The sequence below is a fragment of the Phallusia mammillata genome, chromosome 8 (genome assembly GCF_965637545.1).
Source record: "Phallusia mammillata chromosome 8, kaPhaMamm4.hap1.1, whole genome shotgun sequence".
NCBI classification, from domain to species: domain Eukaryota; kingdom Metazoa; phylum Chordata; class Ascidiacea; order Phlebobranchia; family Ascidiidae; genus Phallusia; species Phallusia mammillata.
In genome coordinates, this window is record NC_137259.1 from 13,004,890 (window position 1) to 13,018,572 (window position 13,683).

Consider the following 13,683-nt stretch of genomic DNA (forward strand, 5'->3'; position numbering starts at 1 on the left):
TTTAAAACGCACCGATCACTATTGTTCAAAATGGCCTGATCCGTGTCGCTAGAGAACGGCGGCACAACATATTTCCGGTTTATATTCGTTAAATTGCTACATTTGCATCATTCTGGACGTTATTTTCTTTCTTCCTCTTACAATTTTACTTGTCAAATACATCTTATAACACTAAAAATTAAACACCTATTTTATTTTATGCTGTCTTAAAGAATATGGCAAGTTTTGACTGTCGCGTTCCGGATTAAATGGATTGTATAAATCTTCGATCGCTGGCAAAGAATTCAAATTTGCCAGTTGCCATTTACCATCCCATGATACCATCTGCTGGTAACCACCCTTTCCATTTATGTTCGTTTTGTAGCTGCGTGTGGTCTTTGGGCATATACTTTCTGCATTTATATCACTTGAAAGGTTTATGCAAATGCAAGAAACGACTATGACAACAAAGTATTATTTACCACATGTATTTCTCTGTTTATAAAATCACCACATACACAGTGCATTACCAATCAAACCCGTACCAAATTACACCACACATATACTAGGAACATATGGGATACTCAATCAAAAACCATAAATTGCATGACATGAACAATAGGGAACAACTAACAAACAGTTTAACCAACTTAATTACATTTTAAAGGCACAAAAACATGTAAACAAAATGGCAATACACAGTTTTGCACAATTGCCAAAACGTAACTAATTGCCTTAAAAAAACATTTGGGCCATTTGTTCAGCGATGTGAAACAACAAAAACATAAGTTTACAACCTTGCAATAAAAAAGTAAAAATTGGTTGAACTTAAATTTGCCGTTGGAGCACCAGATGTAGTCTGCAATCATATTTTAAATTACAGAAAAAAGCAGCAGAGAAATTCAGACAGCAAGGCAAAATGATCACATACATTTGATTTAGTCATTGTGCAGACAATATTACCGAAAAATCAAGGAAAGTATGATTGTGGACCATATGGCAAGTGTGGCAAGGTTACCTTATTTTTAAACCTCAATTTGTATTACAAAAATATTCTGCTGGTTGGATTGTCATCTTGGATGAAAACAGTACATAAGTATATATTTGGTCGGGTTACAAATCAAAAGAGAAGGCAAAAAATGATTGCACAGCAAAATACAAAATCAGACCATAAATTTACAACCACGCAATTCAAATCTGACATCTCAAAACGGAACATTATGGTAAGTTTGGCAATTCCGTTCAACTATTAAATACACCAAAAGCAAAAATTTTGCTATTTCACTGCAACCATTGTTTTGAGTAAGTAAATGTGCAAAATGAAATAACGAAAATACAGCAAGAAAATACAAAATCATATTCATATTGTGTCCTGGGTATTTTTTGAAGACCCAAATGTTGTATTTGTTTAACAAACTAAAAAAACACATTTATAATTCAACCACATCTGTAACTGTAGCATCATCATCATGAGATGTACCCGTTGTCCCTGCCGATTTGCTTTTTGTGCCTAGAAACAAAAACATAGTGTGATTTTCAATCAAAAAATTAAGACAGTTAATGTAATGAAATTCGGTAAAAATGTACCTGAGCCATGGAATGCATGTCGCTTTGGATTTTCAGCAGACCGGTCATTCTTTCGCATCAATTTCTTATCTAGGTAACAAATACCAAAGTTTACTAAAACATATCTAATTGTATCCAGTTATTAGAATTTTATTACCTTTAGTCTTGGTGTTATAGTGGTTGGACATTTCACCTGGCAATGCATCTCTACGAATCTTGAAGTACTCAGTTGCCGTTACATCACAATTGATTTGTATCATGGTTTGGTATTCACCATCATTGGCATATGATTCTAAAAGGACATTTTAATTTTTGTATGTTTAAGGCACATGGCTGCCACTGTTTTACTATAAAGGAAGTGTTTCACTAAAAATCAGGATGTATGTCTTTTACCATTGGGTGCAACTGTTGGTAGCACTAGAGACATTCTTGTTTGTCTTGATGAATTTCTTGTCATTGCAGGCAGTAATATGTGATCCTGAAAATAAAGACAAATTCAAATCAGTCACAACATACATAGAATAGATGCATGTGCTAAATAAAAAACAAAACTTTAGCATAGTATTTTTTTATTTGGTGATTAAGTCAAAAAGACAATATGACATGTTTTGCAGACTATACACTTTTTATTCTAGATTACTTAAAAAAAGAACAAAGAAATGTACCTGACTGAAGGATATCATATAAATGGTGTCATTTCTTCTATCGATAGCTTCTAGAAGTTTCTTCAGCTTGTCATCTCGCTTGTTGTATATTGCCACTGCAGTTTGGTCTGATACTGGTGGCCTTGATCTGTTCAAAATTTAAATAAAAAACTGTTTTAGTTCCAACACTTTTTCTTTACATGTCTATCCGCTTTAAGCTTTTGATTTTGGCTGGCTGAAAATGTTAATGTTATTGGTCCTGTACCTTTGTTTTGTGTGGCCACGTTTTGACTTCATGTTGTCTGGAGTCTACAATAAAACAACATAAGATAAAGTAATGCTTAGGTACACAGGGCACAAGGGCAGTGTCACTAATAATAAAATTTTTATTGAAGTAACATAAAATCCTGAAACTTTATTCAAACATTTTTACTAAACCATTTTCACACCAGTTAACTAAATGCTATTAAAATATGTATGCAGCACAATAAAAACTATTGTCAGTAATTGCAATAAAAAGCACCTGTCTTTGATGTTGATGTTTTGGTGGAGTGGCTGGTTGTTTTGATTCAACTTTATGGCGCTGAACCCAACGAGCTAAATCATCACTCACTCTGTAAATGCAACACAACATTACTTTTTTTTCAAATGCCAGAAAGAATTTGCAAAATTGAATATATTGTGGTTGTACTATTGTAATGCAGTGTTAGCAATTAGGGTCATGCAATTACCTTGCAGAGTCAGTCTCATTTGGTAAATCGATGTTTTTTCCAAGATGCTCACAAGAAGATGACGGCAATGCCTCATTTGATGACCGAGTTTTTACAGAGATTGGGGTTGGAGGCAAACTTTGTTCTTGAGTCTATGAGCAGAAAATATTACATGCCGTGAAACATTTCTTGACCAAAAACATGAGAAGTAATTCCTTTAAGTAGAAAACAAAAATGTGTTCATGAAGAATAATTTTGACTACAGGCGAATAATTGAAAATCAGTTTTCACAGCTTTTTATGGAATTACCAGGACAATTTTCCTAACAAACAGCTACAGCAACAGAATAAAAGCCATAAATAAACAAACTTACTAATACAGCATCTTGAGGTTCCAACACCATAGAATCATCTGGTGATATCGCACTCAATCCTTTTTCGTAAGTTGCAGAACCTACAAAAACACACAACAAGTAGATGCATTAGGTGTACATACAAACTTCACTTATTATTCGTTACAGTATACATACCTGCATAAGCAATTCTTCTAATTCTTGGAAGATTTAGTGGAACACGAATTCCTAGTTCCTCCTTCAGTTTTCGCCGCAACAGTCTTTGCAGTGGAATTGATGATGTATCTTGAAGCACTGCTTGTATTCTGAGTAAAAAACAAGGTTCACTATTATTGAACTAGTAACTTTTTTTAAAATATGTCCTGTTAACATCAGTTAACAGACTCACTTTACAAAAACTGTATCTCAATATTGTAGTTTTTATAGTAATGCTTGAACATTCTATACAGTCATAGTTCTCTGGGTAAAACACCTAAAAGTGTGTGGTGCAGTTGTACTCAATGTTGTCCTAAAGGCAAACTGTGTCTCTGTAAGGGTACTTTATTACTGTATTACACACAACAGCAAACCAAAACTTTGACCTTTTTTTGCTTTGTAGAAAATGGCTTTCAATTTTAAACATTGACATTGACCAACCCATCCACTTAGTTGCATGCAAAACCACAGTTTGGTGCACTACACCACAAATCCTTACCTGCCAAAGTGATTTCGTTTGCAGTCCTTGACCAAATCGTCAACCCAATAAGCATGCTGCATGTCAGTCAATGGGTAATTTGTTGTTCCTTCTATTGCTTTGCTTTCCCTATTTTCATCCAGGGCCTGCTTACTGGATGCTGCACCCTGATCATTGTGCGATAAAAGTTGTCGCGCTCGGAAGCTGGTATCAATTGACCCTTGCCAGTTAGTGTTGCTGCTGTTTTGTAGTGATTGGCTATCAAGTTCGGGAACACTGGTAATGCTCTGGTTTGCAAGAAAGCTGTAAAACAGTTCTAAGGTGAAATACAAGGTATCATGTATATACTAGTAATATTAGCCTCATTCAAAAGCAAAACTGCAAGAGAGCTTAAAGATGAAAAATGCATTGTACAGATGTTACAACAATCACACTCATTGTCCTTACCACAAGGTGTCAAATGAGCTTAAAATACAAAATCCCTGGCCAACAAAACACCCTGAGTAAGGAGCAAATAGTTGATTTTGAAATACCTCAGAGGATGAACATTAAATCCAATAAATAAGACGAGCATCAGAACACAGGCTGCCTTACGTTGACCTGTCATCGACATCAATGTGAGCTTGCGAAGATTGGCATTCTGCAAGACAATCAGTTAAATACAGGGAAAAACAATTTGATTTAAGTTAGTGAGTTCATACAACAGAAGGTATTACCTCTTGCTCCAGTTCATTTATTCTGTTTTTCAGCTGATGATTCATATTTTTCAACTGTATATTTTCCTCAACATATTCATGCATTTGCTGCTCAAGTGACTGGACATACTGGATGAAAAAAAATTGTTTCAATATTTCCTTGGGTTAAAAGTAGGGATGTGCCCAAACTGCAAATGTTCTGTTTGAAAGGGGATTTTTTGTGACGTCATAATGCAACGTAGAAAAGGGATTTTTTGTGACGTCATAATGCACCGAGCGTTCTCGGTCGTCACAAAAAATCCCCTTTCTACGTTTTAGCTCTACAAGGCCTCTTACGTCACTAACGGTGTATTAAGCTGTACAGGCCTCAGAAGTACACGTTTTTCCACAATCTAATACATTTGAAAAATCATTTGTTTTTGTTCATAGACACCCTTTCGAACACTAGTTACCTATGTTAGCAGGGCATGAATATGCAAATTTAATGCTGGGGTCAGTTTGTGCAACTGCTCGGCCGAGCACCGAGCATCAAAAATAGCGATGCTCGGTACCGAGTACTCCGGTTCTGGCTCGGCTCAGCGCATCCCTAGTTAAAAGTTATGATTAAGGAAGACCTAAAAGTTATTGAGCGCAGCTTTTGCAACCCAGAAACAAGTCACAAATCTCTAATTGACCCCTTTCAATTTACTAAGTTACGGTCTACAAAAGCAGTAAAAAACAGTCAAGTTTCTTATCTACAGGTTTCTCATTAGCAATGGAAAACTGGTATCAGCATCAAATCAAATCTATAGCGTCTTAAAGAATAAACAAATTTATCACAACAAATAACAGTTTCTAACAATGCTGTCCAAATATATACATAGATTTATATAACACCTCTTTCTTTCTTTGTCTGGACTGGCAAGCAGATTCGCGATTCTTTATCATTCTCTGCTGTCTCTTGTTGACCAGATTCTAAAAATGTCATGTTAAAGTTAGTTTATGCTAACTGTAGGTAATTTTGTTTAACCTTACCGGCAAGACACACAGGTAAACACACTCACAGTGCAACACATAAGTAAATTGTAAAAAACTTGCCCTGAAGTTAAATCACAGTACATCAGGCACATTGAGGCACCAGGGCTGATCCCAGTTATGAATTTATGTCATCTTAACTGCAGTAAAATGTCACGCTTCGGGGTTACCCCATATTTCAACAAGGGTCAGGTATTAATGATGACAAAAAATGTTTTCCTATAGCATAAAGGTATATATTACAAAGTTTTGTAATTATACTTACACTGTCCACAACAGTAGGAGTGTAGCATAGTGAATCCTTTCTTGCATTGAGACAGTAACCCACACTGCTGACTTGTCTTGTAACTGGAGTGTTCACAGTGTTTAATGCAGGTATGATGGGTTTCTTGGGTCCACCAACTGAACCCATCAGTGGTTTACTTGACTTGGCTTCACAAATTTTAACTGAAAAACAAATGTACTTGTTTACATACAAAGTGTAGCCCAAAATTTTGTTCAGTTTTATTTTCATCCTAATTTAGATTAGCAATGCCAGAATCCAGAAACCAGTGAACATAAACAGCATCTATGTATTTTCTAGCTGCAATAATTGGATTTATTTATATTTCGGTTTACCCAGTCTGATTCTGCAGGATTAAACAAAAGCTCTTGTACTTTTTAGCTTAAGGAATTGAAAGGAAATATATAGTAAAAACCCAAAAGCTTATGAACACAAGGCCAACTGATAGCAGGTGCCATAAATGCAGGTTATATGAACTGATACTAAGATTTAGTTTTGGGAATTATTGCCTTTACAATGTTTACCAAGAAACAAAAAGCCAAGCTTAGAATTAAAAACCCAGTCCTATCAATCAAAACAGCAACCCACCTTCAGAATTTCCTGTTTCTTCCTTCTGCTGTGTTGAGGTGGGAAGCAGTTTTGGTTGAGGTTTTAAGTGGGTATTGCTTGGGAGAACTTTAATAACTTGAGGAGTACCAGCACCTTATGATAAAATCCTTAGCATAAGCATTTAAGCAAAACAAAAGTGGTAAAAGTTTTTTGCATTGAAACATTTTATATTATTTAAACATATCAAAAAAAATTGCAAATTCACAAAATTTTTTTGTTGTTGATACATTTTTGTGCATTGCACAGTTTGGTTAATTTTGGTATACCTGTGGTGATTGTAAGATGAGGGGTTGACACTGAAGGTAAAGTTACTATGGTGTTTGGCAACACTGTTTCGTCCTTAATGATGTAAGGGCCAGTATTGCATGGGAAAGAGTTAACTTGGCTTTGCGATACTGGAACTGCCAACTGAAACAGGAAAATTTTTTACATTTTACTTTGTACATTAGCAAGTAGTACTACAGTACATGTTGGGTTTAAAACAGAAAGGAAATCATTTCTGGCAACTCGGGATAACTTACAACATTGTTGGCAATTGTAACATTATTTTGTACTGCTGTGACCCTTGATGTTGCAGTCGACAGAAACAAGCCATTATTGACTGGTTCTTTCTTCACAAATAGCACCGATGGACTGCTGTTTACAGTTTGCAAAGGAATCTGAAAATAAAAGGCAAAAATATATCATTTCAAACTTAAGGTCCAACAACACTGAGTTCATGTTTGACAATTGCCAATAATATACAAAAAATATAAAACAAAATAAAGGTGCATCACTTAAGTATAGGCAAAACAGTGCTTATAAAAAAATATTAAAAGTTGTTTTACAATGATGCCACGTTTAAATCAAAAACGCCACTTTAAATTTCAACAAAAATGACAGGATTAAGCAAAACGTTTTAAAAGACCTTTAAAAATTATATCAACAATATATTGCACAACACCACACTTCGTACAAGCAGGATAACATATTACCTGCAAATTGCTCACTGGTGATTGAACTTTGCTAACGGATGTAACATGGCAAGATTGTTGGTTTTGTTGACTTTTGGAGGTCAAATGAGGCAGTGTGGTTGGACTAGTGGGAGCAATCACAACTTTTTTTACCACAGGTTTCAAACATTCTGATGCTTTTCGCTTTAATCTTATTTCTGAACTTTTTGATTTTTCTTTATTCAGGTGGTTGCCTAAAAACAGATTTAATATATATCAGTTAAAACCTTTCTGTCCACAAAATAAGTTCATCTAAAGTTTATGAAAACATGTGAACAGAACATGTACTACAATAAAAACATGTTCAATTACACTTACAAATAATTTGTTAGCAGTTATATCACATTATACAAGTTATCATAAAATATTTTACATATTACTGAAGAAAAGTAAGTTTAAAGGGAGGTTGTCATATAAAAACTCATTTTCTATTTTACTGTAAGTGCAAAATGCCAACATACCAGTTACTCTGTGACTATGTGGTATAGGGTTGGATTGTCCTCTTACAATAATTCTACCACTGGCTTGGCCAACAGAGTCTTAAATAAACATAAACAAACAATTTTCGTTAGTATCAAGAAACCTATACAACAACAAACTATTCACTGTAAGTATACCTGCAGGCTTTTGGTTTTCAGAATCATTCTTTGTTGATAGATTGTGCATCTGTAGTAGCCTGTGTAAAGATTTGCATATATTACCTTGACTTTTGTCTCCAACACATAAATTACAGGGTTCAGGATATTTAAATTAGAATAATTTCTGGAATAACCTTATTTACATACAATCCCACAACTGGCAATATTCTGATGCCCATTACTTTAACTACAAATTTATAAAGGTTACCTAATTGATAAATATAGGATTGATTGATTACCTGTTTGTTTCTCTCAAAGCTTCTTGGACTTTTTGATCAAAATCATCAATATCAGTTCGAGATTTCTTAAAACACCAAATTAAATTAGTTTCGTATTTTTTTTCACAATTTATGCAGTAAACCTTATCTGTACCTTCAAAGATTCCCTTGTCCCATTAATGTTTTTCATATGTTTAATTATTTCCTGAGTTTTTACGTGGTTGGAAGGCACAACTCTTGAAGGAGATGTCTGCATTTGAAATGTAGATTCGTGGAATCCTTCATCCTGGGAAGACAAAGCATTCTGCACGAAAATGTTTAAACTTTTTAAAAATCTTACCACATTGTCAAAATAAAATTGTGACTTTAGGGTTAAGCAAGTGTTTCTCACACAGTTTGTTAATTAAAAAAAAATTTAAAGAACAAAATGTTTGTTTTATTAACCTTCATTGCCCAATATCACAAAACATTAAATCAAATTGCCTAACTTGGTCAATTAAAGATATATATGGCCAAATTTACTCTGTTTCTGTATGAGGTTAATCTTTTGGGTTTATTCCAGCGCCTACAAATTGCCAATTTATTCTTCAGTGCCCCTTTCAATTTTGCAAATGCCGAAACAAGGTGCACTTTGAGAACCAGTGAACAGTTTTCATAAAAACAAACAGTTCTAGTGAATTTTTTTTATAGAAGTGAAAACTTACTTTGCTTTGGGTCTGGTCTGCTGTAAACGCTTGCTCGAAAAGGTCAGAAACAGAATTTGGTACGGGTGGTGGAGTAGAAGATTGTGATGAATATGCAGATGTTGATGAGCATGAACCAGATGATTCACTTCTTTCGCGAGTTGAAGAAGTAACGCAGGTTCCAAACACATCTTTAAATATCAGCAAATTGATTTGAAGCAAATCTTTTACAACATTTATCAAATTCCTTCACCACTAGTACTGACAAATTTTGCACTACATTCATGTTCGGTTTGGCTAGTGTTCGTTGCAGTAATTCAAAATTTTTGTACATTAATGTTACCATTTTGAATTCACAATGCAATTTAACAGGATGTGCCATTAACTGGAATTGCAAGTACTTTACAGAAAACTGTTGGCCATAATATACATAAAACCACATAAATGTGGCTAACTAGTGTTATGAATAGTTTAGGGTAGCTTGGTACCTAAGTTAGAGCATGCTAGTGAGGGAAATTGTTGATTTCCATGGTTACTAGATTCGAGACCAGCGAGTAATTCCTCTACAGTAGTGTCTTGTTGTAACGTTGATCCAAAAATTTGTCCTGAATCTCTTGCATTTTGATCGTCAGGAGGTGTAAGCGGTGGTGATTCAAAACTGTTACCAAATGGACTCATTCCATTTTCAATCTGCATCATACAACAAGTTATTGGAGAAAAAATTGATAACAAATTCCACTCAATCAAATGTATGCTTAAAAAATTGCATCATATATTTTAAGCTTTCCTACTACAATACGGGTTCCTATACTGATATCTGTCAAGCAATTTCAGAAGGAAAGTCAAAATTCAATACAGGTGAAAAAATAAAATGTGCATACATTTTCTCAAAATTGTACTACAGGTTAGAAAATAATGTAAACATATGAGCACCATTTAACCATTCTAACCAATAGTTCTTATTAGTGACACAACAAAACGCAGATTTCAGTGATGTGCAATGTATTCATGCAAAACCAAGCATTGCCTTGTTGAGATGCATATTTAGCTTTAACAATGCATAACACTTGAATTGCAAGCACTTAAAGTAAGTTTCTAATATATTTGCATTTTGCACGACCTACTAACTAGTTTTTTTGCATTGAATGCAGTACAGTGCACCAATCATTAAAATAAAAAAACATAAGTAAGGTACCCAGCAAATATAACCATTTTTCTATCAACTAGGGATCAACTTTTTGGGTCAACTAGGGAAACTAAAGTTACAATGCACAAATGTCATACATATATAAGCTATTGCTGCCAGTCATACATATTTGTCATGTGTGTAAATCTCAATAAGTTTTAACTAATTTGTCATGTCCAAACATGCTGTGTTGGACAGTACAAAAAAACATTTCAAAACAATATATACCCTTCAGGGAAGAGGAACACTGGTAATACATGAAAAACAATAAGTGGAAACAAGTGGTGATTGTGAGTTATTAGGCAGTCAGAATTTTAATCTTTCAAACAGATTTTTCTATTTGACATGTCTCATTATGCTGACTTCCTTCTCAAGGCAGTTGGCATCTGTAAGACTAGGTACCAAATCAAACTACACTGAGCAAAAGACAAACAAACAGCAATGCATTTATTCACTGGCATTTAATCTGTCATACACAAACAGACAATACAAAGCCATTGGTGGTGGAATAATACCATTTGGATTTAATTTCCTGACATTGTTCAAGACCAACATTGAAAACTGTCTGTTTAATAGATTTCTAACATGGTGAATGATTTAAATGGTTCCACTAGTTTAAGAGGGCATAGGACAAGGTACATGGTCATCTCTATGTACATTACTTAACTTAAGTTTTTGGAGTGGCTTTCATTCAACAGTATCAATGTATTTGGTCATATATTTGTACCTTCTGTTAAATAATACACAAGCGAATTAAGTGAAATACAAAAAAGTTGGTGCGCAAAATGAAGAAATTTGTCCTTCAATCCAAAACAAACAAAAAAAGTATCATATTCTTCACATACATAACAGCAAGAAACAGTAAGGGGCATAGTCATTAAAAAGAAAAAAAAAGAAAACCACTGTTTAGGTATGAGAAACTTCAAAGTTAACTTTGTATTGTTAAACATATGTAGCGAAATTATTAGTTACATTTTCCCTAGTTAACTCGGTCATGAAATATTCAAGGGCTATTGCAGTGCCATTCCATGCTTCAAGTGAACCGGTAATTGCTACACTCAGACACAATTTTCATTGGCAGTTGTAAGTCACAAGGAGCCATGTAGTGACACACAGAGATGACAGTACTTGACTCACAAGTGTTTCAAGCCAATGGTTCACATTTAGGCAACAATTTTGGTTGCCAAAAAGCAGATAAATGCAAACGCATTTAGGGTTTTCATTGAATTCAGACATTGTTTAATAACTTGACTCCCATTAGGGACAAGTTGGCCTAAATGATGCAAGCAAGGCAAAACCCTTTTACAATATTAGTTGTGTAAAATCATTTTCCACTTTATTAAAATGTAAGCAGCACTATTTCTTTGATGTAATAAACTTATATGGTTTATAGAAAGTTATTAGTAATAGGTTTGTAATGATAAATACTTACCAAAAAGTCACTTTTATTTTGTTGGCTGTTAGGTAAAACCTCCATTATGTCATGAATACATGGGCTATCATCTGAACCTACACATTATTGAAAGACAATGTTTAAAATTGACATAGGTATTAAACCCATTCTTTTTAATTTAATGCACAATTTTCTTGCATCTAGTTTGTAAAGGTACACTCCATATAAACATTTTCCAAATGCTTAAAACATGCTTTGGAACAGGAAGTGAATATGGTCAATTGAAAGTATTGGGCCAATGTATTACTGCATTTTAATTTTTCAAGCATTTCCACATATCAAATAGGCCAACAGTTGTACTAGCTTACTGCTGTCTGCAAACACCATGCCGGATAATTTAACTTTTAATGGTTATCCTGATATTTGAGTGATACAATTTACTTTTCCTTCAAATATTTATTTACTTTTTTGTTAAAAGGAGCCCTTTTGACAGTACAATTTAGCTGTGACTACATTTCCAGAGTAAATTGTTTTTATACGTTTTCAGAGTTTCAAAGCAAAATACTAAAAGCATGTAATTTACCAAGCAGCCCATGTGCACAAAAAATCCAAACAAAATTTAAATTCACATGTTTTCACTCGTGCAATTAAACAAAAATGAAGTTTACCTATTTCACTTGTGTTTTCAACTCCCATTCCATATGAACTGAAATCAATGTTTGCTTGTGCTCCTGAAAAGTAACGAATAGTTTTGTAATGGATATACACTAACTAAATGTTGTACTTAACCAAAAGTGTTTGTTTTCACCGTATTCTACAATAACCAATAGCATGGAATTATTTAGGTACAATGCACACAACTAAGGCTGAAAGTAAGAAAGCATAGAAATTGTACCCCAATCATCATCAGAGAGAAAGTTGTCCTCCAGAAAACTGGAACCAAATCTTGATGACATCTTTGGGCTCAAAGCCTCCCAATGTTTTTTGTAATTTAGGAAAGACTTTGACAGAATTGCTGTTAGACCAGTTGTTTTGTAATTAATACAACCCTAACAGGAATAAGTTTACCTGCTGTCATGTAATATTCAGAACCCTGAAAATTGAGGAATAAAATATGGTTGTCTAACTTGTCTTAAATTTCTAATGTCCTTGTTAAACTTTTATGTATGATTGATATTCACTGTTGTTATAACAACATAGACATGACACATGGCTTCATTATTAACACATTGCACAACACAACCACACAAACACGTATCGTATCGTTCCCGTTCCGCAGTACTGATCGTCTGAAACTTCAAACCGAAACTGGTTCAATGCTCGTTGTTGTTTTTTGGGTACGTCATGTGCTCAGTGCTGCCATTAGCAGAAAGTTGTTCTACTAACTTTTACCACAAGGTTATGCTGTAACCTTACCGTTTGTTGTGCGCTGGCCACACTTGCAATGGGCACCTGGGATTTGAACGTAGGCTACCTTAAATTTGTGTCAGTATGTATATAATTAAGTGATATCGTAAGCATCATATGTTCTAAATCTACATGGTTGGGATCTAGAAAACAGCGGTGAAAAGGAGACTTGTGATTGGTTGAAAAAGTTGACCTCTAAAAGACGCAATTTACTGTCCAATTTATTACAGTATTCTATGCAAACCAAACAACGCTGCATCTGTTTTTTCTCGACATTGTTGGGGGTGGTGGGCTGCTAAACATCGCGTGGTGGGCCTACAGCATGTTAACACGTACTGTGACAATCTAAGCACCAAAACGGAATTTAACACTAAATTGAAATGTTGTTGTGACTACAAACAATAGCCAAAGCCTAATAGTGAACATTTTATTTAGTTTCATTAGTAGATTGCGTATAGGTATGCCCCTAAACATAAAAAGCTCAATTGCCAAATAGATTGCAAGTTAGGCTATGCTCCCATGTAGGAAACTCGATTAGTTTTTCTGTTTTTTGGTGTAGCGCCTCAGACCATTCAGACAAGTTAGCATACTGTTCTGTCCAGACTGGTAACAAACGCAACACTAGCATTGATAACACACAG

The 13,683-nt window shown here is 34.5% G+C and overlaps 1 protein-coding gene across 3 annotated transcripts; it reads right to left on the bottom strand.

Annotated features, from left to right (window-relative positions):
• Window positions 1–451: 451 nt before the first annotated feature.
• Window positions 452–12,754, bottom strand: LOC145204973 (uncharacterized). 3 transcript variants are annotated; one of them, XM_080077594.1, is made up of 28 exons: window positions 12,531–12,754; window positions 12,304–12,366; window positions 11,675–11,751; window positions 9,545–9,746; window positions 9,078–9,247; window positions 8,528–8,659; window positions 8,395–8,459; window positions 8,135–8,193; window positions 7,979–8,056; window positions 7,500–7,711; window positions 7,047–7,184; window positions 6,792–6,933; window positions 6,505–6,618; window positions 5,899–6,080; window positions 5,496–5,573; window positions 4,641–4,748; window positions 4,458–4,564; window positions 3,946–4,227; window positions 3,429–3,556; window positions 3,273–3,352; window positions 2,921–3,051; window positions 2,713–2,803; window positions 2,455–2,498; window positions 2,211–2,337; window positions 1,939–2,023; window positions 1,703–1,837; window positions 1,567–1,635; window positions 452–1,489 (listed from the first exon to the last, which is right to left on the bottom strand). In XM_080077594.1, exons 1-28 carry the CDS (start codon window positions 12,589–12,591, stop codon window positions 1,410–1,412), a joined length of 3,240 nt encoding a protein of 1,079 aa, XP_079933720.1. In that variant the 5' UTR covers window positions 12,592–12,754; the 3' UTR covers window positions 452–1,409. The 3 variants fall into 3 exon arrangements, with proteins under 3 accessions (XP_079933720.1, XP_079933718.1, XP_079933721.1); XM_080077592.1 differs by having other exon boundaries at window positions 8,528–8,677; XM_080077595.1 differs by lacking the exon at window positions 7,979–8,056 and having other exon boundaries at window positions 8,528–8,677.
• Between the last annotated feature and the right edge of the window lie 929 nt (window positions 12,755–13,683).